Source organism: Protopterus annectens, chromosome 8.part1, assembly GCF_019279795.1.
Source record: "Protopterus annectens isolate FY-2018-M chromosome 8.part1, PAN1.0, whole genome shotgun sequence".
NCBI lineage: Eukaryota > Metazoa > Chordata > Ceratodontiformes > Protopteridae > Protopterus > Protopterus annectens.
The window spans coordinates 350,291,864-350,319,338 of record NC_056742.1 but is presented as its reverse complement, the minus strand read 5'-3'; the positions used below and the strand labels follow the sequence as shown (position 1 = coordinate 350,319,338).

At 41.5% G+C, this 27,475-nt stretch overlaps 1 protein-coding gene across 1 annotated transcript in view; it reads left to right on the top strand.

The window, feature by feature from the left end:
- The window catches only part of UBA2 (ubiquitin like modifier activating enzyme 2), a 985,116-nt gene that overhangs the window by 72,530 nt on the left and 885,111 nt on the right, over positions 1-27,475 (top strand). The window contains exon 3 of the mRNA XM_044081921.1: positions 18,094-18,164. Coding sequence (XP_043937856.1) covers positions 18,094-18,164 — 71 coding nt within the window. The remainder of the gene's footprint in view (positions 1-18,093; positions 18,165-27,475) is intronic.

Genomic DNA, 27,475 nt, shown 5'->3' with positions numbered 1-27,475 from the left:
GATTACATAAAAGCACTTAATAGTATTCCACACTCCTGGATTATTGAATGCTCACATGTTTAAGATTTGTCTCACATTGATAAATCATGTTGCAATTACTGTGGGTAAAAAAGTGCAAACTACTTTGCAATTGAACTGGTAAAAAAAAAAAAAAAAAAAGAAAATTATTGTCCGGGGTGTAAGAATTCAGCCATTGGCTTTGCTGCTTAGCTATGCTGTCAGTCCTTCAAGCTATTTACTTAACATTCTTGGTTATAGCTACAATTTGACATTAAGAAAACTGTCTTGTCCAAAAACATCTCATCTACTTTTTGTGGGTGATCTAAAACTGTGCAGATAATCTGAAAAGCAACAGAAAGTACAGCTACAGGTTATTAAAACCTGTTTTAGATGATCTAAGAATGTCATTTGGTTGGTATCAAACGATGTGAAGTAGCAAGAGTTTCTGCAGTGTAATGGTTATCATGTCCACTTATTGATTCTAGCAGGAAAATTGAAGCATCAAGAAAAGATGTACTTGGAGAGTATTGTGATATAAAAAAATTGAAATGAGAGCCTATTTAAATATATGGTTATAGATAAAGGCACACCAATACAGCATGAACAAACAGGAACAGCTCTTAAAGAATATTTTATAAAACTGACATTGATGCTGAAAATTATTCTAACTTCTAACTTGCACTCGCTGTTCTAATTTACAGATAGATAGTGGATTGCGTACAAGATGGTTCACAAAGTCAGTAGGAAAGGTAGTGGATACGAACAAATGTAGATTGTGTAGTACAGAACTAGAAACAGTTGCACATCTCGTTTCAGATTGTAATACATTTTATGTCTGAAAATTTGTGTTGCGTATTGTAAGCCATAATGTGGCAAGGTTGTTACATTGGAGATGTGTAACCTACATGTAGCTGAGAGTCATTGGAAACTTTGAACCACAAAGGACTACTGAAAGTGACGTATTGATTATGTGGGATCGTCCAGTACCAACAGTTATAGTAGAATCAAGAAAAACAGATATTTGTAGTTGAAGTGAAGAGGACAAAGGCAGCTTACTGAAAGACATGGTTACAAAATATCAAGACATGCAAGCATAGACTAGAGCAGTGTGGCGTAAGAGCACTTGGATAGTTCCTGTGATAGTTGGAGTAATTGAAGTAATAAAGGAATTTCCAAGTATATTTAAATAATCTACCAGAAGTAACCCCATATGAATAACAGAAAGTGGCAGTTCTGGGTACATTGCAGGTGCTGACAAGAATACTTTGGCAATCATCAAAATTGATTTCATGAACTCCAGCTATGCCCTGGCTTAAAAGTAGGGTTCATTCCTGTTGGTATTAATAAAAAAAATTAATGAAACAATTTGCAGAAATTAAACAAAGGCTGCACCACTGCAGAGTCCTGTCATCCATCTTCCAGGGGAGAAGTTGGGAGCCATGGACCACTGTGGGAAGTGTGTCTGCATGTCCACATTTGCACTGAAGTTTCTTGGCTACCAAGCCCACCTGATGAGATGTCCTAATCCCCGGACAAGGTGATAGATGTAGAGCCGAAGAAGATTCTCCCCACTGCACTCTTCAACAGGTGTAACCTCACCATATTTCCTACTTGCAGTGCAGAGAACGTTGCAGGAAGGGCAGCAGGTACCAAACTTACTATGTGCCACCATTATTGGCTTCACCTTCTGTTTTCAAAGGGATTTCCAGGGCAGCATTCTTAAACAGTCTGTGTTAAAGGCTTTGATTTGTTAAGACCAATAGTATTTAAATAGCTGGAGGGAAATGAGGAGAAGGGCAAATCTCTTCAGCTTCCGAGTGCAGAAGAGTCTGTGCCTGATGTGGTCGAGATGCAGCCAAGAGCAGAAAAAGAATCGGCAGCCAGGACGGGACCAGTACAGATGTAGTGATGCTGTCTGCAGTGGTCAACCCAATGGTAAAAATTCCCAGCAGAACCAAGGATTCTGCACTCGCCAGTTCAGAGGACAGCAGCAAAGCTCCTTGAGGCCTTACTCAACTACTGCACTCTGAGGACTGCCTTGCCATTTTGCTCAAGAGAAGGATATTGGTCATATTATTTACAGGCTGTATATAAGGCTTAAAAACCTCAGCTTTGACCGGCTAAGATCTAGTTGTATTCAACTGGACGTATAAGAGAATTTAAGTACCTTTATCTGCTTTTTTTTTCAAATAATACAGTATTTAAATTGATTTAACTGTGTTGCATGATTATTAACTGAACTGGAAGTTTTGACTCTGTTCTTCAGTTAGTTTTCCTACACACCCTCTCTGTTTCTGTTTTGGTGTTAATCTTAGTGGCTTTGAAACTGCCCGCCACTCTTGTAAATTTGTGTTTGGATACTCCTTCTGGGCCCATCTCATTTGCTCACTTAACTGAGTGCAGTGAGATCATATTCTGATTTCAGGCACTCCTACTGTGTGCAAAGAGAGCATCTGGGAAAGAGAACAAAAACAAATATTTTAAGCTTGTTTCCTGCCTTTCCTGTTAAGTGGTCTAGACTGTTTGTAGGCTTCTGAGCCCCCAAGCCCTTATGTGTTGGAGGGAAGCCTTATAGCTTAGTTTTGTTTCTTATAACTAGCCAGTTTTCTAGTTTCAGCACTCAAATCTTTCTTTGAACTCAGCACTTGTTCAGAACTCATTGTAAGCACTACATAAGCTGCAAATTACTACAACACTCAACTTTCCTCACTTGTCTAGTGGAAAGCAGTTTTTAGTACTTAATAAATAAGCACTTATCCAGGCATGTCTAAGGGTCAGCTCCCAGTGATATCTCCTGTCTACCTGATGAATCTGGGCATCTTGGGGCAATGCAGCAATTGCCTCATGTACACAGACAACCCTCTCCTCCTACCACCCAACACTACAACTTTTGAGAGATGCACTTATATAGCCAAACTGGAAGCAAAGCTCTCTTCACCCAAGACTGGACTAGACAGTCAAGAGGAGAAGATAAACACTTGCACCACACCACACTCATCACATAGTCCCTCAAAACCTACACCACCAAAACACACACATAGAAACACAAAACACACACCTACATTCATGAAGGCTCTCAACAAAAACCTGCCCAAGCATCAGGGACATCCAAAGCATAAACGCAAGCAAACTCCACCCCCGAACACAACCCAAATGACACATAGTCAACAAACTCAGTGTGCCACTCAACCACAGCCTATAAGGCATAACAACGTACGCAACACTCTAGTCATAGGTGACTCTGTAGTCAGGCACACTGATGTTCCACTCACTAGACTAAACAAGGAGAAAGTTACTGTCAGCTGCCTGTCAGGTGCCAGCATCCGCCACATAACGCATGGCACTCATGTCACTCCACAATAAGTACAAATATGACACTGTCATTGTCCATGTTGGTGTGAATGACCTGAGACGTACCTCCCTGGACTACATGAAAAGAGACATGGAGGAGCTCTCCGATCTTGTATCCCAGGCAAGTATGACCCTAACCCTGAGTAGTATCCTGCCATCACCCAGAATGAAACCACAGTACAAGGACAAAGTGATTGACTTCAACAATTGGCTAAGCTTCTGGTATTATTCTAAGGGGATCCAGTATTTGTCTGCCTGGGACGACATGATCGACAGTCCACGATGCTTTGCCAGAGATGGCCTGCACCTGTCGCCCTTAGGATTCCGGATACTGGCTAAGGCTCTTGCCACCCCTATAGTGCCTTTTTTAGGCAAGGTTCAAATGACAAATTCACCACTGTAACAGGTACAAGCAAGCAAAATCTGAGGGTAATGCTACTCAATGCTAGAAGTCTAAACCTCAAAATGCACTCACTCGAGGCACTCCTTAAAATGGAGAACATTGACATCTGTGCAGTGACAGAGACCTGGTTCAAAGCTCCAGAGAGCACCCCTGCATTACCAGGCTTCAATTCATACCACACCTTTCAGCCACCTAACCCAGAAAGAAGCACTAAAGGCGGAGGCGTGTCCATATTCATTAAGGATATCCACACCTCCAGGCTAGTTGCATAGCATAATGCATCCGAGATTATCCAAGTGCAACTAACTCTGGGCAAGACCGCAATCCAAATTGTAGCTTGCTATAGACCCCCCCACCATGCCCCAGGATTCACACTCCTCATTTCTTGATGCACTGGAAAGTATTGGGGTACAACCCAACACCCTAATAATGGGCAATTTCAACTACCCCACCATTAACTGGGAAAACTACTCCTGTACCAAGTCTTTTGCTCAACGTTTTCTAGAATTTATAAATTCCAACGCCTTGGATCAACTTATTCACACCCCCACCAGGGGCAGCAATATCCTAGACCTGGTCATTATCAACATGGGAAACAGGAGTTCCACACCAGAGGTAAATTCCTCGTTGGTCAGATCCGACCACAAGCTAATCAGCCTAGACATCCACATCCCACCCCCAGCCCCAATTAGGGAAACCATCATAAAAAACTTCTCCAAAGCCAACTTCACACTTCTTAAGACAGAAGTGGCAACAGAAGTGGCAAACTTCATGACACCCATGCAGACGGACAATAGAGGTATGACTGCCGAATCCTACACAAATGCACTTTATAAGCACTTACACGAGTGCATGGATCATGCTATCCCTAATAGAACCAAGATGTTATCCTCCAAAAAAAGGAAGCCAATCTGGTGGTCCTCTGCCATAAACAAACTCTACAACAGAAGAAAGAAACTGTTGCAAAAAAGAGTAAAATCCCATGACTGGAGGAACTCCCTGGTCAACCTCAGTAAGAAGCTGAGATCCCTCATAAAATCCTCCAAAGCTAGTTACGAAAACAAAATTGCCACTGACTCTAAAGACAACCACAAAGCATTCTATAGCCATGTCAAGAATCTAATTGGGAACACTCAGATCTGCTGTGAGTTACAGCACAATGGCACTAAATATACAGAACCAACTGATATTGCCAACATCCTAGCAGTTAGGTTCAGTGCTAACTTTACCCCCCTCTCACCCCCTAGAGGGCCCATCTCTATACCGGAAGAATGCAAAGTTCCTATAATCACGGCTGCACAGGTAAAAAACACACTGTCCAAAGCCAAGAACACAGTTTCCATGGGACCTGACAATATTCCAGGCTGCGTTCTATACGAACTACAGAATGAACTGGCACCCTACCCAAGTACCATGTTCAATCATAGCCTCACCTCAGGCTTTGCACCCACTGAATGGCGCACCGACTATTATCCCACTGCACAAATGGGGAGTCACGATGGACCCCGGGAACAACTGCCCCATTAGCCTGACGAGCCTGGTCTGCAAGGCCATGGAACTTATCGTGGAACTCCTAAACAAAGACATTGGTATTATCCAAACTCTGGACCCTACCCAGTTTGGATTTGGAAAAGGCAGATCATGTCTCCTAAACCTGACTGACTTCTTTGAAGCAGTCGCCAAAGCCATAGATGAGGGTAAAATGGTTCACACAGCTTATCTAGATCTCGCCAAGGCTTTCGACACCATCCCCCACTCAGGAATTATAGATAAGCTCACTAAACTAGGTATAAATCCCTGTGTCACAAGATGGGTTGCCAACTGGCTCATGGACAGAACCTACACTGTGAAAGTAGCTGATTCCAAATCCGGCATCAGACCAGTGACAAGTGGAGTACCACAGGGTTCAGTCCTGTGTCCTCTCCTGTTTGGTACCTACTTCTCTGAAGTGCAGGCCAACACAGAAGGTCTTTGGCTAACAAAGATGACTGCAAACTAGGAGCCATAATCGAAACTCCTAATGATGTGGACAAACTACAAAAGTGCCTCACTGAGACAGATAACCTGAGCCATGGCCTGAAGCTCAATGCCAGAAAGTGTATTGTCATCTCCTTTGGTAAAAACTCTGTACCCATGAACTACCACATAGCTGGTAGTCTACTTAATGCCAAAAATGGGATGAGACCTTGGGACACAGGTGGACAGTAGTCTCTCCTTTGATAATCACATCGCCACAGTGGTCAGGAAATCCTTCTACATGGCTCATCTCATCACAAAAGGATGCTCATTCAGAAAAAAAGAGGTCATTGTTCCCCTCTACTCATCACTCATTAGACCCATTATAGAGTACAACGCCCCTTTTGGTATGTACCTCACAAGACATCTACAACAACTGGAAAGACCACAGAAATACCTCACAAAGAGGATTACTGGCCTCAAACAGATGCCCTATGCAGACAGTCTCAAAAAAACTACAGCTTTACTCCATCGCATATCGCCTACTCAGGGGCGATCTCTGCCTAACATACAAAGCTATGTCAAACCCAGAGCTGTTGGACATGCTCCACTTAAAGAAATCCCAATCCCTCTGAGCTACACGCTCTAGGGACCTAAACCTTGTCACCACAATAAACAGAACATGCTGGAGGGATAGATTCCTGTCCCAGAGACTTCCCATTCTCTGGAACAGACTACCTATCTATGTCAAACAGAGCTGCTCATTAGCACTCTTCAAGAAAAATCTTGATGATTGGATGGGAAATGGGAAATTCACCCCGGAGATCACTTCTGTGGCTCTGCTCGACAGGGGCACATGAAAATAATTTTCTTGGGTGGCGAAAGCCAGGGTACATTTTTTGGCTAGGCTTGTATGGGCCCTAGGGCCGATAGCCTAGTACCTACCTATGAACCTATAATCACTTTTCTGTTCCCACCCCTGCCACACTGTCTCCCCCTACTCGATGTCCCACCCTGTAAAAACAGGGTGAAGTGACTTGGTCTTTTTTTTTTTTTTTTTAACATCTTTATTAACGTGATATTGCACAGTGACAAGAGTACACACTCAGTTGTAACAGAGAGAAAAAAATACAAATATTATTTTCATGGAGTAGACAGATACTTTTGTTTTGGCAATGATTTTATTGTTCAGTTTAACATTACAGAGATTGCTTAAGTCCTGCCTTCCCTGAAATATCGCTCATCTTCTTCAGCATTATTCTGTAGGTATTGTTCTCGCAAATTCCATTTATTTCTGTGTAGTTTGCATTGTCCCTTTTCTTAAGATCCCACTTCTACTTCTTTTATTTCCTTTACAACACTTTATTTTTTTATTTCCATTTTCTAGTAATTGCTTTATTGACAACTAACAGCATTAAACTTATTTGAGCATTACTATGTCTAGGCTTTTCAGTTTCTGCATCCCAGTTAAAAAAAATAAATTCCTTAGTTAAAGTAATTTTCTCCCCCAACATTTCTGACAATATACTGTCGGAGTTTTTAAAATCTGTAAACTTGTTGCTTTCATACACACAAAATTTTCTCTGATACCCATGTCTTTCCCATTGCAACTCCAGTAATTGCTGAATACCTGTGAAATAATTCTCTGGAGTTTAATGTTAAAAAAAAAAAATCATGGATTTCAGAAATATTTTAGACTTGAAATATTTACCACTTTGTACTCAAAACAAAAATTATGGATGGTCATGTAGTGTTAAGTCCTCATTTGCCTGGTAAAGGGAGATTGGACCTCCAGGACACATTTCATTACATAAAGACTACCAAGAAATATGGGAGGTCTTATGCTTCTGCACATAAGCTGTCTACTAGAAAGTTCTGAGCTGTTTGTTTTGGGTTGTCCTCTGTCCTCAGAGTGTTGACAAAGTTCTTGGCAGTGGCTGCAGCAAACCAGAAACTGCAAGCAGTAAAGGCCATCCCATACATAGAAGACTGACTCCCGGACATTCATAATTTTAGAGAAATTGATTTGCTCGAGGAATACTGTTCTTGGGCAGTTTCAGTCCTTGGGGAAACCATTTAATATAAAGTGTCAGATGCATTCCTTGCAGACTGTAATGTTCATAATTTGCTTGTTGGGCAACTTTCTTTGCTTAGTTTTTTCATGAGAAGAGAGTTCCTGTCATTATTCACATTGTAGGCAATTTTTTACCTGGTTAGTGTCCGTCGCTACGTGCCTTTGGACCTTGGGGCATCTGCATTTTTTCCTAATCCTGTTTACATGGTATCACACTGGAGTCTTCAAGTGGCCTGTTCATAGAGCCAATGCTTGTGACTTGATTTCAGTTCACATACAAATATCCAAAGCATGTGGATCCTTCATGCCTACCTCTCCTTCTCTCTGGGTAGCCCCTTCCACATTTCTATTTCCTAGGTGACAGTCATCACAGATGCTAGGGTGGGGGGAGCATTATGAAAGGCAGAAGTGGTCACAGAGTGAGGCCATCCTTTTAAAAAATGGTTCACACTCCCTCCCTTAGAGCCATCCTGTAGGTTGGAGCTAAGTTTCTGGCATAGAAAGCTGTCTAAAAGTCAATTATGGCAGCATGTAGGGTTCAGGTTTTGTGTGTGTGTGCACATGTGTGTTCATCTATAAAGAAAGGGTAGTTCTGTGAACAGATCCATCTTTCATACCCAAAGTAACTACAGCTGGCAGTTGGAGCAGGTTAAGGTTTATGAGCTGTTGGCAAGGTGCTGCTTGTGGTATAGGGTTTGCCTCCATTTGCTTGCTGTGTAACCTTCAGCAAGCCACTTAACCAGACCTTGCTTTGAGGCAGTGAGGGGTGAGGAAGATGAACCATGACCATGCAGCTCTATCATTATGCTAAGTACATAACTTTTAAAGTAAATTCAGGAACCAGTCCAGGGCATCTGAGATAATTTTTTTAGACCACAGCTAAGGTGAACAAAACTCCTTTATAAAATGAGGGTGATTCTGTACATCTGCCAAGTCTGCTATAATTGGGACTGTGGTTAGATGGCTTGCATGGCTTCAATTCATTACCCATCCAGAGAATGAAAAGGGGCAGCCTTTTAGTGCACTCCTAAGTAATGCCAAAAGTAACAAACTGACATGAAAAATGAAGCTGTCAATTTTAGATGGTCTTCAGTGGAGATCTTCAAAATGGTGGAAGAAGAGAAATACCAAGTAGCTGATAAAAATGTCTTTAAGATTCTTTTGGAATTATCCATAGAAAATCTGTCCCTTTTACAAGATGCAAACTAAACAAGCTGATTACAAATGAGAGAGTAGCTGAGAAAAGATAACCAGTCTATAAAGACCAAAGAAGCCAGCTCAAGAAGTAAGGGCATAGGCCAGGGAGTGTTGAGGAACGTGTCCCCTCCAGCCAACAGAAGAACTTCCACTCTGCTTTGAATACTTTATCCTACCTTCTTTCCTGAAATATTCTGGATGGGAGAATTTTCTTCTGGGAGCAGTGATTCTTCCTGACCTCCGACAGATGTGTTAAGGGAGATCACTGGTTCATGTTGTACCACAGAATTCACCCTGTTTTTTTTCTTTCTTGGCATACTTCCATTGTAGAGAAATCAGCTGATCCTTACCATGCTTATTATAGTAACAGCAGTTACCGGACTACGAGACAGTAGAGTCGTTCCGGTCCTAGAGAAGTTGAAAGAGTTGTAGTTGGAAAACTATTCCTAGTACTGAAGAAGGCGAACCAGTGGAGGCCTTTTTGCCCCCCCCATGAGCTCTAATGTGACAGTAAAGAAGAGTAAAGAAGTTCAGGATGCTTTATTTACAGTCTGTCCTTCCACCATTAATGAAGGGTGTCTTTCTGGTTATGCTGAACATGTTATGCTGTCTGTACATTCCTCTCCACAGAATACATGGGCAATACCTAGTGTTCTGAGTGGGAAACTCATGATACCATTTTATTTCTTTGCCTTTTTGAGTGTTTTATTCCAGTATTTGCTTACATAAGGCTATAAGGCATCAACTTTTATCTTTAACTGACTGACTGATCCAGGCCTGTTCCCTGGGTGCTGGTCTCCACCGTCCAGTACTCCCTGAGACTAGGGGCATCTAAAAACATCCAGATGTTTAGGCTGAAGTTCTTTGGCAGCAAGCAGAAAAATAAAAACTTGGGCATCATTGTGGACACCAATAGCGATGGTGTTTCTCAATAGTATAACCCAAAAAAGACACTGATGACCGGCAAGTCCACCAACAAACAGCATAAACATAGTACACCAGATTCCCTGTAAGTTTTTGTCTATCAGGAACTTCATCAGATACACACAACCCCTAAAATAAAACTTTAAAAACATAATCAAAAACTAACTAATAGGATGCTGACATTAATTAATTACCATAGCGTTAATCTAAAACTCCATTTAAAATCATTTTAAAAAAACTGTCTTATGTTTTGCGTAAAAAATAAATAATAAAAACATAAATACATAAATGAATGTACATTATAAGACAGTTTTTTTTTAATTATTTTAAATTAAGTTTTAGATTGACGCTATGGTAATTAATTAATGTCAGCATCCTATTAGTTACTTTTTGATTGAGTATTTTTTTAAAGTTTTATTTTGGGGGTTGTGTGTATCTGATGAAGTTCCTGATAGACAAAAATGTAAAGGGAATCTGGTGTACTACTTTTATGCTGTTTGTTTCATGTGCTTGTGTATGTTTACATTAAACACTTTGTTGGTGGACTTTGCCAGTCATCAGTGCCTTTTTTGGGTTATTCGTTTCACTTTGGGCACTTTACCACTTCTTTGTTTCTCAATAGTATCTTTCTAATGAAACATGTTCCATTTTTCTTATCTTCTGTTCCATTTTTCTTATCTTCCAGAAGTTTCACTTAGTGTTAATGATTCTGAAGGCCTTGAGGTTCATGTTATTCTTCATTCTGATGGACCTTGGTGACAAGAAATGTCACTGTTGGAAGAGTATAGAAGAGGGAACAGATCAACAAAATATTTAATGTGCAGTATTAAAACAGATCAGGATCTATCATGCACCATTTCAAATAACTTACTAAAAATCTCAGCACAGGTAGAAAAACTTAGACGATATGCAGATAAGTATAAAGAAAGTACAAAATAATCAATTTTATTGATGACCCAAAAAGGTTTTATAGAGAATTGGGAAAACAAGGTAAAAGGAATTGAAAGACCACCAAAAAAAAAAAAAAAGAATAAATACATTTTTGGAGAAATATCTATAAAGATTCTGTAGAACATAACAAAGATGCTAAATGGATAGAAAAAGTAAAAGAAAGAATAAGAAGTTTAAAGGTACAGGATATGAAATAGGATGAAGTAACAGTCATAGAGATTGAAACTAAGTTAAGAAAAGCTTCTAACTGGAAAACCACAGGTCCAGATATAGTATTTAACTTCTGGTTAAAAGTATTAACATCTTTGCATGAAGATTTAGCCATGAGAAAGAACTATTTATATGCACACCTCGAACAGACACCAACCTGGCTAACAGGAAAAACAATGCACCTACTTAGAGTGAACCTGCAAGCTACCCCAAAAATTTTAGACTAATAACTTGGCATCCAACGATATATAAACTAAACACGAGAATTGATGCCAACAGAGTTTATAGTCATTTAGAAGGAAACTCTATTATGGCAGTAGAACAAAAGGGCAATAAAACAGTCATATGGAACAAAGGATCATTTGTTGTTAAAGTCATAGTGGAGAACTGTAAAAAGGGGAAGAATCTAAGTATGGCATGGATTGACTGCAAAAAAGCATTTGACAGTATCCCACATTCATGGATAAAGAGTGCTTAAAAATGTGCAAGATACACCCTACTCTGATTGAATGCATTACTCCGACCATGAAACCGTGGCAGACCACTTTGCAATTTAGCCATGATAAAGGACAAATTATTATCTCAGGAATAAAAATTCAGAGAGATATTCAAGGGTGACTCTGTCTCACTGCTGCTATTCTGCCGTGCCCTTAACCCGTTAAGCTGTCTACTTAACAGCTTAGGCCGTGGCTATAATTTGGCTCCTAGAAAACAACAAAGTGTAAAGACTTTTCATCCTCTTTGTCGATTTAAAACTGTATAGCTCATTAGATGAGGAATTGAAAGCACAGCTGCAAACTGTCAAAACTTTTTCAGATGATATAAGAATGCCATTTGGTCTTGATAAATATGCAGAAGCAACCTTTAAAGCAGGAAAACTGCAGCACCAAGAAAACTTCACTTTGGAAGAAGAATGTGATTTAAAAACTTGAGCAAGAGGGAGTATATAAATATTTGGGAGATGAAGAAGGATCAACAATAAAATACGAACAAATGTGAATAAAATTAAATAAGGAATACATTTAGAAGACAAATTAATCCTGAAACAGCGTTGACATCTAGGAAAAAATCCAAGCTGTAAACCAATTTGGTCTTCCTATCCTAACTTAACAGTTTTGGAGTGATTGATTGGCCCCAAAATGTGTTGGTTAGATTAGATAGAAAAACAAGGATGCTTCGTGCTCATCAAATGATTTTTAAAAATCAGTGCATACCACTGTTATTATATTTTTCCTGTTCTTAAGGAGGGATGGGCCTCCTTGAAAATTGATTACATGTATAGATCTGCATTTGTGGGTCTCCACACATATCTTCTGACCTCACAAGACCCAAATGTAGTGAAGTTTTGAAACATGAGGAGAATAAATCTAAGATGACTTCCCTGCTTAGGCTAGCAGAAGCAAGCAGGAATGGAAATCAAGCCAGAAGTAGATAAAAATCAGGCAGCAACTGAATGTGCCAAAAAAAACAAAAGCAAGAATATAAAGTGAAGGACCAGATGAGAAGGCAAGAAATGTGGAAAATGCAGAAATATAGTTGCAAGTATAGAAAACTTCTGGAAGAACCTTATGTTGATCAGGAACGAACACAGGAATAATTTAAGGAGAGGTGAATTCAAGCCAAGAGATGAAAGGTTAATATTGGTGGCACAAGATAATGGGCTACAGTTGTTTTACAAAGTCCATTAAACGTGGGAGAAATAGACAAATGTAGGTTTTGTAAAATCGAATTTGAAACAGTCGCACACCTTGTTGCTGGTTGCGACCATACTAATGGCAGAAGTACTGTATACTGAAAGGCATAATAATGTGGCTAGACTGTTGCACTAGGGATTGTGTAAAATTTATGGTATTGAAGTGGCTGAAAAACACTGGAAACATGAGCCACAAAACATTATAGAAAGTGATGAAGTTTACGTCACATGAGATCACCCATTACCAACAGTTCAAAAGATAGATGTTTGAAAACCAGATATAGTGGTCCATCAAAAAAGAGAAAAGTAGCATTTATCATCGAAATTGCCACACCCAGTGACTAGTGTCTTGTGTACAGTGTCACAAAGTATCAGGATCTGCAGGCAGAAACGAAAGCAGTGTGGAAGAAAGATACCCAGACAGTTCTAGTAGTAGTAGGAGCAACAGGTCTTATAAAAAAGACTCTACAATCGTATTTAAATATGTTACCAGTACAAGTAACACCGTACAAATTGCAGGAGGAGTCTCTACTGGGCACTTTGCATGTGCTGTGAAGAGCACTTTTGGCTGAAGAGTGAAACAATACTAATTTCATGAACTTTTATCATACTTTGACTTAGGAATGGGGTGCATCCCCATCAGAAATCCAAAAGATTTGGAGAAATTAAAAAAATGGACCCTCTTTCGAGAGTATGTGCAGAAGATCTTTGGTTCCTAAATGTATTGGATTAGCACAGTTGGCTTGAGAAGTCTTGCTGTTCCTTATTCCTCTGCCATTGAGTAGACTACACAAGTAATGAGCAGTTTGTGGCTCATCATCCCTGGAGGCAGATCAGAAATGGATAACAGATGCCTCAGACTATGTGTAGGGCCTGCATGATTCATCTCAAAGTGCAAGACAGATGGCCCAAAGAACTCTAACGCAGGCACACAGATAATGGCTGTTCTCGGTGCCTTTTGAGCCTATGGTATGTTTTCAACCAAGATGTCTTTCAGACGATAATAGGTAATACCATAGTAGTTTAGTACATCAGCAAACAAAGGATTGTTCAGTCCTACCCTGTCTGCATTGTGGGTATACAATGTTGAGAGCTAGCTTTAATCTTTTGTATACCTGTAAGCAGTCTATATCCCCAGCCAGTAGCACTCAGTAGCATGCCACCTGGTTTGGGGAATTGAGACCTCTCATGTATGGTAGTTGTATGTATGGACCTTTCCTGCAGATTACAGAAAGGTAGAATACACGGATGTAGACATCTTTGTATTGCAAAAGACCTGAGAGGTACAGCTGTCCTGTTCAAGCATTCTTTGCTGGACATCTGTAGTGACCAGTGCCTTTTCTATCTCAGACTCTGTGCCTTTCCTCCAGCTCCAAATACTGAGGGTGGTATTAAATGTATTAAAGGAAATGGCAATGCTTGCTGTAGTGGCTGCCTGCTAGCCAATGCAGGTATGGTTTCTCTCAGCTGATGTATATGACCGTGGAGGAAATACATTCTACACCGAAGACCTTTTCAGAAGGCCCACCTTCCTGGCATGGGACCTCAACTTTTGACTAAAATGCTTGCACTCCTTCCCTTTGAAACTGGAGATTTAGCATCTCTAAGATACTTCTTTGAAGACTGTTCTTAGTGGCCATCCCATCAGCCAGAAGGACCTCAGGATTGCAGAAATTATGTAATTTTCTACAAAGACGTAATATCACTAGAGTCCAAACCCTCCTTCATGCCAAAAGTGGTCTACAGGCTTTCCCTGCATAAGTCTGTCTTTTCTTTGCTTTGAAAATAATGGTGGAAAGATGGTTCATCACATCATGAGTATACACAGGTCAGGAATGATACGGATATTACCAAGCAGTCTAAACTGTTGTTTCCCTTTAATGCTAAGGAAGCAGGACGGACATTGTTAAAATAGGCTTCCTCCAGGTGTTGCACTATAAGTCAGACTCCAGAATACTGTTTGTTGCCAAATGAGAAGTAAAACTCCAACTTTTATTTCATACCCTTAAAAGAACTGGAATCTCTCCATACTGCCTTCTTGGTAAGTCAAAGTAACTGCAGACATTGCAACAATACGAAGTCTGCTACCTACCATGGGAGAAAAGAGGGTAAAGGTGATAGAAAATTCCAGTCAACACATTAGTTGAGTTTTATAATTTAATATTTGTGATTCAATTCATTATTCACACTATTAGAATACATAGTATTAAAAATAACAATAAAGCTTTCCTCTTTTCATAGTAAAATCTTAGAATTATTTAAGAGCATGTCCATGTTTCTGTTCCTAAAAACTAGTGCTCGGCAACAGGATTAGTTGCTACAGCAGTTTTAATATTACCCGGATGTTCCAGAGTGCATAGACTAACCGTCCTAGTAGTCTGTCCGATGTAACATTTCTCAACCCTTCAGCCTGTACAGTCAGTAGAAATCTGTGAGGAACCTTTTAACAAGAAGCATGGCAGAATGGACAACTCTATCCATAAGACATGGGGATTTTTTTGGGTAACATGTTAACAAGGATGGTGTCACAAAGTAAAATATGCCAATGCTTTCTTACAATTCTGTAAATACTTTCTTTAAAGGGAGCACATCACACCACAAAGAGCATCTGTTCTGTAGGGATGTTCATGTTATGCCTGAAGTTCACAAAGCACCCTCTATGTATATGCTTATGTGGTGTAACAACCCTCACTAAAGAGGTAGTTAATAGTTCCTCTTAATACCTTCTGTCATGTAATCTGATGTAAATAGAAATTGTATTAAACACAATAATTTGATTACAGAGTTTGAGGACTCAGTCTGAGGACCCAAAGGAACTCTGTGTTGCATAGACTATTTGTGTAACTTTTTTTGTTTTTTTACAAAGTTCGAGTGGCGGCTAGGAAATTTTCATAGTAGTTTGGGTTGACTGTAAGTAAGCTTTAGCTAGACAGGTCAGAGCACACTCCACAAGAGCAACTGATACCACTGCAATCTTTTTCTAGAATAGTTCAGTTCAGTATATTTGTTGGGTTGCTGTTTGAACTTCCATTTAAGCCTTTTCAGAGGATTAAAAACTAGATAGTCATTCAAGGAGAAGGGCTAGTTTTACCTCTTCATTGTATCTGAAAGTGCAGTAATCCTGTGCACAACTTGGTGTCAGGGATGTTTCACTATTCGAGTAATATGTCATTTGTGAATGCACCTTGGCATAAAGCTGTGTAGGGATAATCAACGTAACTGTAAATGTTAGTAGTAATATTATTAGTGTAGTAGGAGTTCCCAGTACTGCCCCCTTTTCTCTTGTGGGATGCAAATAATTTTTAAGATTTCTTTTTCTTTCTTGTTCTGAACAGTTTATCTCAAGTATACTAATGTAGTTCTAGAAGTTGACTGTTAACCCTCATGGTGGAAGGTCCTTATATATATGTGGTTGTGTGTATGAAACACGTTTGGTGAATAGCCTTGTATTTTGAGGTCGCCCTGCTTTTGCCATATGTGGGTTAATAAACTAGGCAGAAGCTTGTAAGTAAGCAAAAAGGTATAAAGGATATTGGTGTCTAGATGGTCACGAAAGCTAGTTGAGCCCTTAGTTTAGTGTAGTAAAACAAAAGCATTTCTGAGACTGCACATAGCTTCCTTGTGCAGTAAACTGTAAGTATTTACTGTATTTTCTGCTATTCCATTTTCAAACACTTGTTAGGCACTGTTCATAGGTTCATATAAGCTAATGACCACTGGGGCCCTTATAAACCTAGCCGTGCAACCCAAATGTGATGCACAGACTTGTATAAGTGGAGATTTACTGACTGTATTTGTCCATCAGAGACACAGGAGCCAGACCAGGGGTGAATTTCCAATTACCCTTTCACTGGTCGAAATTGCGCTTAGAGATGGGTGAGGAACTCTTGCTTTACGTGGATGGGGGGAGCCTGTTCTAGAGAATGGGAATTCTCTGAGAAACATTGTTTGCAAGGGTTTACCTTTACAAAACCGAATCACAGTGGTGCGATTGCTCATATGAGCGAATCGTAACCACGAAAATGAAAACAGCGACAGTTTTAAATGTTCGAAAATCAGCAAATCAAAAAGCAGATTCGCTGACTTTCGAACATAAATGTCGAAAAAAAAATGTAATGAAGTGTAAAGTGGGGGGCAAGTCCCCCTGCACCCCCCCCTTTAATATTATAACTCTGAGATCGCACTACAGTGGAGAAAGGGAACATTTCCCGATCCCCACTATAGTGCAATCCGCCCCAAAATGCCAAATGTGCAATGAGTGAATGTCAATGTGCATTCGCTCATTGCACATTCGATCCTTTTTCCATTCGGCGTTTGCAAACTTTGCAAGCTGCCTTTCAGACAATTGCTGTTCGCCTTTGTGCAATACGCACACATGAAGGTAAACTGTTTACAAAACACCTCCCCCTTTAAATAACTTGTGTGTGAATGAACTTCAGGTTTATGAAGCTGATAGTGTTTTGAAAGTATACTCCTCATCTAATAGTGTATTATGGATGCATTTGTTTTAAAATGCACTCATTTTTGAAGTGAATTAAAGTACGTAGAGTTTGCAACGTGAGCACTAGGGTGCATGTCATGCATTGTATTTTTTTTATTTACTTTCTGTTGTGTCCTGTGTGCTGTATCATAACGCAGTTAATCTCTCTCTAACCTTGATGGAGATGATGATAATGGGCATCTTGCTGCAGTGCCATCCTGATGGCAGGTAGGGACTTTTTCCCTACTCAGAATGTGTAAAAACAATATAATTTATGCAAGAATGCTTTCACATATGCTGTCTCTGCTGCAGGCATTCCTCCTCCGTTTTTCTTTTTATTATTGGTTTGCTTGAGCTAAAATCCTCTACCTCCACTGGAAGTAGATACTGCTGTATCCAGGCAGAAACATTCCACTCCCCCAGAGAATAAAAGAGCGAGTTCCCCCACCTAGCCCTCAGACACCTGATCTACTATTCAGACTTAAATTGCTAGTGTTACAGACAGAATAGTTCTTACTAACAATCAGCATTGCCATAATTTAGGCTATATATTGGTCCTTCTGCTGTGATTTATGAATAGTGAAATGTTTAATTTTACATTTTGTAGTGATACTGATAGTAGACATGCAAAGATTGTGTTCCTTTTCTTCCAATAAAATCTTTCACAGTATGAAGTTGTATAACTAGGCAACATTTTAAACTGCATGAGCTAGGTTGGTAGATTTCTGCTCATCTTAAGAATGTAACTGTAGTAATGTGTTTCTGTCACTTCTATGATGAATGATTTGTTTGCAAGTTAATCTGATTAATTAACACACTGAAGTTAATAACATGCTTAACCTTTTCTCATATAGGTTGCCAAGGAGAGTGTGCTACAGTTTTGTCCAGGAGCTAATGTCACTGCTTACCATGACAGCATTATGAAGTATGTTTTCATTTTAAGAATAAGCAATTTGTACTACAGTTTCAAATTTTCTAGATATTTTGTTTTTTTTTTCACTGTATGGTTCAGTCTAAGTTTACTTGTGTATACTCTGTGTTTGTCAGTTGGTTGCATCCTTTTGAGTTGATAAATGTATCTGTGTTTTATAAATAAAAATATCTTTTTATATGTGGCTACATCTGAAATACAGAAATTGAAACACAAAAAGAGCCATAGATGGCCTGTTGTTGTTTTTTATCCATAATATTAAAATGTTCTATGGTCCATTTACCACATAGGTAAGCCAGATTTCTGTATGTCAAGCAAACAAAATGTTTCCTTGACCATAGTAACATCTGAGATCTAATGTCATAGTTTTAAATTATTTTGCTGCTCTAGCCTACATTTGCTTGATGTGTTTTGTCTAAATGTAGTGTAGTAAAGCAGCAAGTGCAGAAAGGTACCTTGTCCACACCTTGCATTGGGATGGGAAACATGCTGGCCTACAGAGTGATTAATGGCAAGGGTTTGCGTTTCTTCCCATCACTGCAACAGAGCTATTGTTTTTAATAAAATTAATGGAAATACCCTGGCTCTTTTGTTCATAGGTGTGTACTAGGCTAATGGCCCTGGAGCCTTTAGAAGCCTAGCCCATAGGAGTGCCCTGGCATCGTGCCACCTGATGTTCGTTCCCAGTGCCTCTGTCAAGTAGAGCCACTGGAGTGATCCCCAGGGTGAACTTTCTATTTCTCATCCACTCATCCAAGATTCCTCTTGAAGAAGGCAAATGAGGTGCTCTGCTTGCCATGTATGGAAAGGCTATTCCAGCGCATGAGCAGTCTCTGGGTTATAAACCTGTCCCTCCAGCATGTTCTGTTGATTGTGGTAATGAGGTTGAGGTCTCTGGTGCGTGTGGTGCGGCAGGATTGGGATTTCTTTAGATGTAGCATTTCTAACAGAGCTGGGTCAGACATGGCTTTGTAAGTCAAGCAGAGATCGCCTCTTAGTAGACGATATGAGACGGAGAATAGCTGGAGTTTTTTAATCTGTCTGTGTAGGACATGTGTTTAAGGCCTAGGATCCTCTTTGTGAGGTACTTCTGTGACCTTTCCGGTTGTTGCATGTGTCTAGTGAGGTACATGCCAAATGGGGCATTATACAGAGTAGAGAGAGATGATGATCTGTTTCTTCCTGGATGCAAAACCCTTGGTAATGAGATGTGCCACATAGAAGGAGTTTCTGACCACAGTGGCAATGTGGTGGTCAAAGGAGAGGTTGCTGTCAGCTTGTGTCCCCAGATCTCTTAGAACACCTTCAGTGTTCAGTGGGCTCCCATTGATGTGGTAATTAGTGGGAACTGAGTTTTTCTCAAAGGGGTGACTACTCATTTTTTGGCATTAAGCTTAAGGCCATGGTTTCAACGCCAGTCATTGGTCTCAGTGAGGCCTTTCTGTAGGTGTCTACATCACTTGGACAGTTAATAATGGCTCCCAGCTTGCAGTCATCTGCGAACTTTGTCAGCCAGAGTCCGTCCGTAGTGGCCTGGACGTCTGAGAAGTAGATGTCAAACAGGAGAGGACCCAGGACCGATCCCTGTGGGACTCAACTCGTGACTGGTTGGCAGTCTGCCTTGGAGTCCGCTACTTTGACACTGTGGGTTCTATCTGTGAGCCAGTTTGCAACCCCACCTAGTGATGTCGGGGTTGATGCCTAATTTGGTGAGTTTATCAAACGTTTGTATTGTTGTAGTTGTTTAAGCATTTGCTAGTGAGTACTTGATCACTTTTTCACAGTAACCTTGGATGTGACCTGCAGCATATTCTGACACAGTAAGGATTTATAGGGAATGAAATGTGTGACATGTCTTGAACCTCATTGGCACATTTTCTTCATAATCATCTGCCTTTTTGTTCTTCAGTACTTAACTAGCTGTCCTTCCATCTTTCCAGACTACAGACCCCACAGCCTTGTGCTCAGTAGACTAATAGGAACACTGGAAGTGTTGAGGATAAGACCAAGACTGAGAAACTGGATAGATTAGAACACGGAGGGTTGTGAGAGGAAGGATGTTGGGAAATTAATGAGGTGACTGATGGAGCACCATCCAGTACTCCTCATTGTGTTTGTCTCGGATGTATCTGATCAAATAGATTGTATCATATCAGCCTGTGTGCTAATATACAATGGTGCAATATTGGAGAATGTGGGGAAACTATTTCAGGTTTTGGAAAGGGTGAACTATAGTGGACAGAAAGATGGCATTTTGAGGGTCATTGCAGACGAAGGCCGAGTAGTGCATGTGGGCTGCAACCATCCTGGTCTGACGATTCAACTCAGAGGGATAGAACTGATGACAGCAGAGCAGGAAAAAAGTCTGGGGAGGTTGACCACATGCAGTCTGGTACACCAGCAGCAGAGTTAGAGGTCAGTGGTAGCAGCAAACAGAATTTTGGGGTTTATCCTCAGGGGGATAGATTCTAAAAACAGAGGCTGTGCTTTTAAGGAGTTGGGCTTTGGTCTGGCCACACCATGGGTACTGTGTGCATTTGTGAAGCTTGTGTAAGGAAAAGGACCTGCTGCTGGAAGGAAAAGTTGTGTAGGATAGAAGGGATGGAGTATGGCCAGAGGCTAGGCTGAAATGAAAATAATTCATAGTATGATGCATCGGTGGACCGGATCTTATCAGAGAGATTGGAAAGATCGTTTTGAACAGGAAAGACGAGCAAAAGGGAAGGTGGGCAGCAGACTGTAGGAATCAACTGCTTCTTGGATCTGCAAAACTACTTTTTAACATTAAGGATTGGTGACTTGCCCTGAAAGAGGTGGTAGAGATGAAATCCACAGAGGTATTCAGGAGGGGCATGGGTTAGGTGAAGAAAGGATGAAGGGAGAGAGTAGGGATGGCTAGAAGGTAGAATGTTAAGGCACTTAAAGGGCAGGCTAGAGAAGATTGTGTCTGTGCAATCAAGCAAATGTAATGTAATTAATTTTCAATCCATCCTTTTATCTGTGTCTTGGCTCATATTTTAAATTTGCTCCTCATTTGTTCCAGATAATGCTTTCTTTGCTGTACAACATTGGTTGAAAATTAATAACACAACTCAAGGAGTTGGATGGCTGCCTTAATGGAGGTTTTACATACTTTTTTTTAACTAGGTGGTTTGTGTAGATGCTAGTCAAGGAAGTGTTGTAGTAAATTTAATTAACTGATTTAATTCTTTAGCCACAAATCGTATTTCTTTTTTTATGCCAGTTGTGGGAAATGTTTAACTTGTTTGTTTCAGATTTATAGAGTGGAGACATTTGTGACGGGCTTCTGGTTTTCTTTGTGCTTTTCTTCTGGAACTGAATAGAAAATTGGTATGATGTTTATCGTGTTTCACTGTTGCAGTCATTACACTTGAGTTATCCTGCTGGCAGGCTACCCGCAGTTGGCCTGAATTCCAAAGTCTAGGTCCGGCGTCGGTTGCTGTTGCCTCTTCCCTGACGTCAGTGCGCCAGGGGGTATAAAAGATGCAGTCGATGCCATTTTCTTCAGTCTTTCTTGCCGCGCGGTGCCCGAAGTAAAAGCAGTTCACCGGTCGGCCGACTCCTGAAATTTTCGAAATCGAATTTCAGATCCGAAGTCTTCAATAAAGTTAAGTACCTCGTTGGGGAAACTTTTTTTTCTTGCTCCAGACCGATGTCAGAAAAAGTTAACAATTGTATTTCTTGTGGGAAGCAAATACCTCATAAGGATTTTCATTCTTACTGTGTTCCTTGCCTAGGCCCTGATCATAACGTTGCTAGCTGTTGGTTTTGTGCTAGATTTAACCAACGCATTATTAAGCGTTGGTTCGATTTTGCCTTTCATTACTTTGGCCGAAGATTCAATTATATAATGCCGTCAGAACAGCCGACGACCGGAGTTTATGAAAAGCGCAAGGAAAAAGAAAAGGACAGGCATCCGAGGTCCAAAACCAACGAGGCTTCCGCTAAGCCAATCGCCGGTTCTCAGTGAGGTGCTTGAGCCCTGGCTACCTCAGAGCCACAGGCCGCTGACTACTCCCACGTGGAGCCAGCTAGGCCTTTGGATACTCAAGGTATTGGACACTCGGAAACTATTCCCTCAGATGGGCCCAGAGCCGCTGAGCAGACATCGGCTTCTGAGGGTGTTTTCAGACCTACACAGTTATATGTAAAGCCTACTACAGCTTCCAAAGCAAAGACTAAAGCAGTTCTAAAGACAAAGAAACAAGTACAGCATTCTCCTGGACAGACTACCATGCCTAAAAAGCAGATGCTCAAAATGTCCGAAGACCTAATTACCTTGATCAGGGGTTCCCATCCCCCTCCTGACAAGAGGCCTAGGCAAGAGACAGAATATGAATCTTCAGATCAGGTTTTCATTTCCTCTGATTCCTGTTCTGAACAGGAATACTCTCTTCCTCCTTATGAGGATTCTGATGCTGAAGAATCTATCCCTTCAGCCTCACCGCCTGAGGATTATTCTTTTGGGGAAACCCTGCATACCATGAGGGAGCACTTCCACTGGGAGAGCCAGGACTGTTCAGAATCTAAGAAAAGACTTGGAGATTTCCTTTTACTTCCTCAGCACAGGCCTTTGGCTATTGCTCCTGTGTTAGACATTGTAGATGATGTATTTTCCGAGTCCAGACTTTCTCCTGACTCTTTACCTCCTGCCCCCCAGGCAGATACTACAGGGTTCCAAATTCACAAATTTCTTTATAAAAACCCTGCTGCTGACCCAGAAACTATTTCTCAGGGTCCCAAAGGGGTCAAGGCTTCTACTGCAAAAAACCCTATCCCCTCTGATAGAGATTCAAGGGCACTTGACAGATGGGGAAAAAAGGTTTACACTTCTACTACTTTGGCTGTGAGGGCTTTAAATTGTCAATTTCATATGCTTAAATATCAGCAATACTTACTGTCAATGCTAAAACAGAAAATGTTATCAAATTCTGATTGTGCAGAAAATAAGGAAATGCAGGATTTATTGCATGCAATTAACAATTGGGGAAAGCATACATTGCAATGTGGTTTTGATTCTCTGGAGTCCTCTTGCAGGGCTGCAGTTACGGGTTCTGTTATTAGGAGGCATGCTTGGTTAAAGGAACAGAATCTGCCTGATCATGTTAAAGCAAAGTTATTAGATGCTCCATTACAGCATGATACTTTATTTGGTGTTAAAGCAGAGGAGGTGTTGAAGAAAATGGAGGACAAAGCGAAATCTATGCAAACAGTAAAGGATTTCTTACAGGTATAGCCACCCAGATTTAGCAGGAACTGGCCTACAAAGAATTGGTCCTTTCCAGTGTCAGACAGACCACAAAGAGGCCGATACAGATGCCCCAGAGGCAGATTCCAGCCCCAGGGCTCATACAGGCCTAAACAGTGGGGCGGTTCAACCTCCAAAAGTGGAGAAGACTAAACACAGCCATACAGGAAACAGTCCCAATGACTTTCCTCTGCTAGCTCCAAGCACTTATCTTTTGGCAGCCCCCTTAGGGGGAAACTAGCACTTTTTTCTCAAAATTGGCACATGATCACTCAGGACAAATGGGTCTTGAATATAGTGTCCCAGGGCTACAGGTTCCACTTTCACACCCTGCCAAGGCCAAAAGGTATGCCAAACCTGCCACACAATCAATGGGCAGAGGCAGAAAAACAAGTTACATCCCTCATGGACATGAGGGCCATTCAGCAAGTACCACAGCAAGAGCAGGGACAAGGATTTTACTCAAGACTTTTCTTGGTACCCAGAAAAGACAAAGCCTGGAGACCAATACTGGACCTGTCTACTCTAAATACATTCTTGGACGTTCCAAAAATTCAAAATGTTGACTCTGCAGCAGCTTCTGCCCATGCTGGGCAAGAAGGATTGGCTTATAACTTTGGACCTAAAAGAGGCATACCTGCATATTCCAATCAGACAGTCTTGCAGAAGATACCTCCGATTCCTAGCTGGCTCAATGCACTACCAATTCTCTGCACTGCCCTCCGGCTTATCTACTGCGCCCAGTGTTTTCACAAAATGCCTGGCACCAGTAATTGCATTTTGCAGACAGAGGAATTCAAATATATCCTTACTTGGACGACTGCCTTATTCAAGCAGAGAACAAGGACATTCTACTAAGGCATCTGGCATTTGTAAAAAGATTACTTATTGGCCTAGGGTACACAGTAAACGAAAAGAAATCAAAACTAGCACCCTCTCAAGAGATAATATTCCTGGGTGCAAGCTTAAATACATCTGCCCAGATGGCTTATCTCATGCCAGACAAAGGCAACTGATTTCTTACTTCAGGATGTTGGCAACAAAGACCCAGTTATCTGCAAGAAAAATTCTGCAGGCTTTGGGCTTCATGGCATCCTGCATTCTGCTAATTCCATATGCCAGACTGCATATGAGGAAACTACAATGGTATCTAAAAAGTGTTTGGACTCAACATTGTCACAGCCTGGAAACATTAATTACCCTCATTCCTTGCCTGTAACAGGAGTTTCAATGGTGGGCACAGGCCTGTCACCACAACAAGGGACAGCCATTCACCCTACCCACAGCCAGGCAGTCAATAACAACAGATGCTTCGGATTATGCCTGGAGGGCCCATATGGCAGGAAAATGTATTCAGGGCACATGGCCCACAAGCCAAAGTCACCTTCATATCAATCAAAAAGAGATGCTGGCTGTTCAGAATTACCTGGCAGCATTCAAGGATCTACTCCATCCAGGACAACTACTGATAAGGACGGACAATACCACAGTCATGTGGCACATAAACAAGCAGGGAGGCACTCATTCCTGCCCACTCTGCAGACAAGCCATGACCTTGTGGGACACAGCATTGACTTATCAAGTACACCTGCAAGCACAGTTCCTGCCAGGAAAGAAAAATACTCTGGCAGACTAACTAAGCAGAAACCTCACAGATCCCCACGAGTGGAAACTGGATCCACAAGTCTTCAGCATGATGATAAAGAAATGGGGATGCCCAGACATAGATCTCCTCTCACAACTGCCAACTACAGAGATTCTGCACAAGGACGCATCACAAGCAAGCATGGAAAGTGGACGCTCTAACAGTATATGCCTTTCCTCCTGCCTCTCCTCCCCAAGGTACTCCTAAAGGTCAGACAAGAGAAACCAAAAATGATTCTGATTGCACCAGACTGGCCCCGCCAGCACTGGTACCCAATCCTAAAGAACTTGTCCCAAGGCCTAGCCTGGACATTGCCTCTAATTCCTCATTTACTGACCCAACGAAACAATCAGATCCTGCACAGCCAGCTCAGAACCCAAAATCTGGCAGCATGGCGGATAATGTAGCCATTCAGAACACACCTCTCTCTAAAGCGGTGATGGATGTTATTTTAGAGGCCAGGAGGGCCCAGTACCAGGAAATCTTATTCTGAAAAATGGAAAAGATTCTGTGCTTGGAACCAGGCACAAGGAATTGACACGGTTGTACCAAATATTCCTCAGATTTTACAATATCTAACTGAGATGTTGGACAAAGGCCTATCCTTTTCATCAATCAAAATCCATGACTCTGCCATTTCAGCTCATTACAATACGGAACCACCAAGTTTTTCACATCGGCTGCTAAGACAGTACCTCAGAGGGGCCAAATACATAAGACCTCCAAGGAGAGCACCAATACCTGCATGGGACCTCAATTATGTCTTGGAAAAACTCACACTGCCGCCTTCTGAGCCAGCCAATACAGCTGAAATAAAGTTCTTATCCTGGAAAACAGCTCTGCTCCTAGCAGTAACCTCTGCAAGACGAGTCTTAAAGTTACAGGCACTCATGGCTGTGAAACCTTTTTATCATTTTCCATCCAGACAGGGTTTCTCTGAGGACGAACCCGACATTTATGCCTAAGGTAATGTCCAGTGTGGCCCTTAACCAAACCATTAATTTGCCTACCTTTTATCCAAACCCACAGAATAAGGGTGAGAGACTCTTGCATTCTTTGGACATACACAGACAGCTACGCTTTTACTTGGACAGAACTAAAGCTTTCAGAAAGACTGAGCAACTCTTAGTAGCATATGCTGCAGGATCACAAGGAAAGGCTATCTCAAAGCAGACCATTTCAAAATGGATAGGCCACTGCATTCGTTTCTGCTATTCACTGCATGGCAAATCAGTGCCTAAGGGCATTAGGCCTCACTCTACCAGAGCAGCAGCTACTTCAGCAGCCTTCCTCAGAGGAATACCAACCAAAGACATTTTAGAGGCTGCAACTTCAGTTCACACTTTTACCAAGCACTACCTCTTACCTCTCTATTCTAAATCCAGAGCAGGCTTTGCCACTGCAGATGTTCATCGTGTTACCCTGCTGCAGTCATCACACTTGGGTTATCCTGCCGTCAGACGGTCCCACAGTCGGCCCGAATTCCAAAGTCTTGGTCTGGCGTTGGTTGCTGTCGCTTCTTTCCTGACGTCAGTGCGCCAGGGGTATATAATAGGCATTCAACGCCATTTTCTTCAGTCTTTCTTGCCGCATGGTGCCTGAAGCAGAAGCAGTTCGCAAGTGCCGGTCGGCCGACACCTGAGATTTTCTATTTGAATTTCAGTCTGGTCTTCAATAAAGCTAAGTACCCCATTGGGGAACATTTTCTTGCCTCAGTCCGATGTCAGAAAAAGTTAACAATTGCATTTCTTGTGGGAAGCAAATACCTCATAAGGACTTCCATTCCTGTTGTATTCCTTGCCTAGGCCCAGACCACGACGTCACAGGTTGTCGGTTTTGCGCTAGGTTTAATAAACGCACTATCAAACGCCGTTTTGACTTTGCACGGCATTACTTTGGTAGGAAATTTAATTATATCATGCCTTTGGAGCAGCCGATGACCGCAATTCATAAAAAACGCAAGGATAAGGACAGGCAGCCTAGGAATAAGCCAGACCCCGAGGCCTCAGCTGGGCCTGTCGCCGGTTCTCCGGTTTTCAGTGAGGCGCCTACACAGCCCCTGACGACCGCAGAGCTGGAACCGCAGACAGCTGCCAACTCCCAAGCAGAGTCTACTAGGCCAACACAGCCATCTACCGACACCGGAGCAGAATTAGACACTGGTGCAGTGGAAACACCTTCGGTTGCAGAAGGTGTCTTCAGACCAACTGCACTCACCATTAAATCTTATGCTAAGCTTAAAACTCCTTTAAAACCTAAGAAAACTGTTCATCAGTCTACAGGTCAAGGCCCCCTGCCTAAGAAACAGATGCTTAAGATGGCTGAAGATTTAATTACCCTTATCAGGGGTTACCATCCCCCTCCTGATAAAAGGCCAAGACAAGAGGAGGA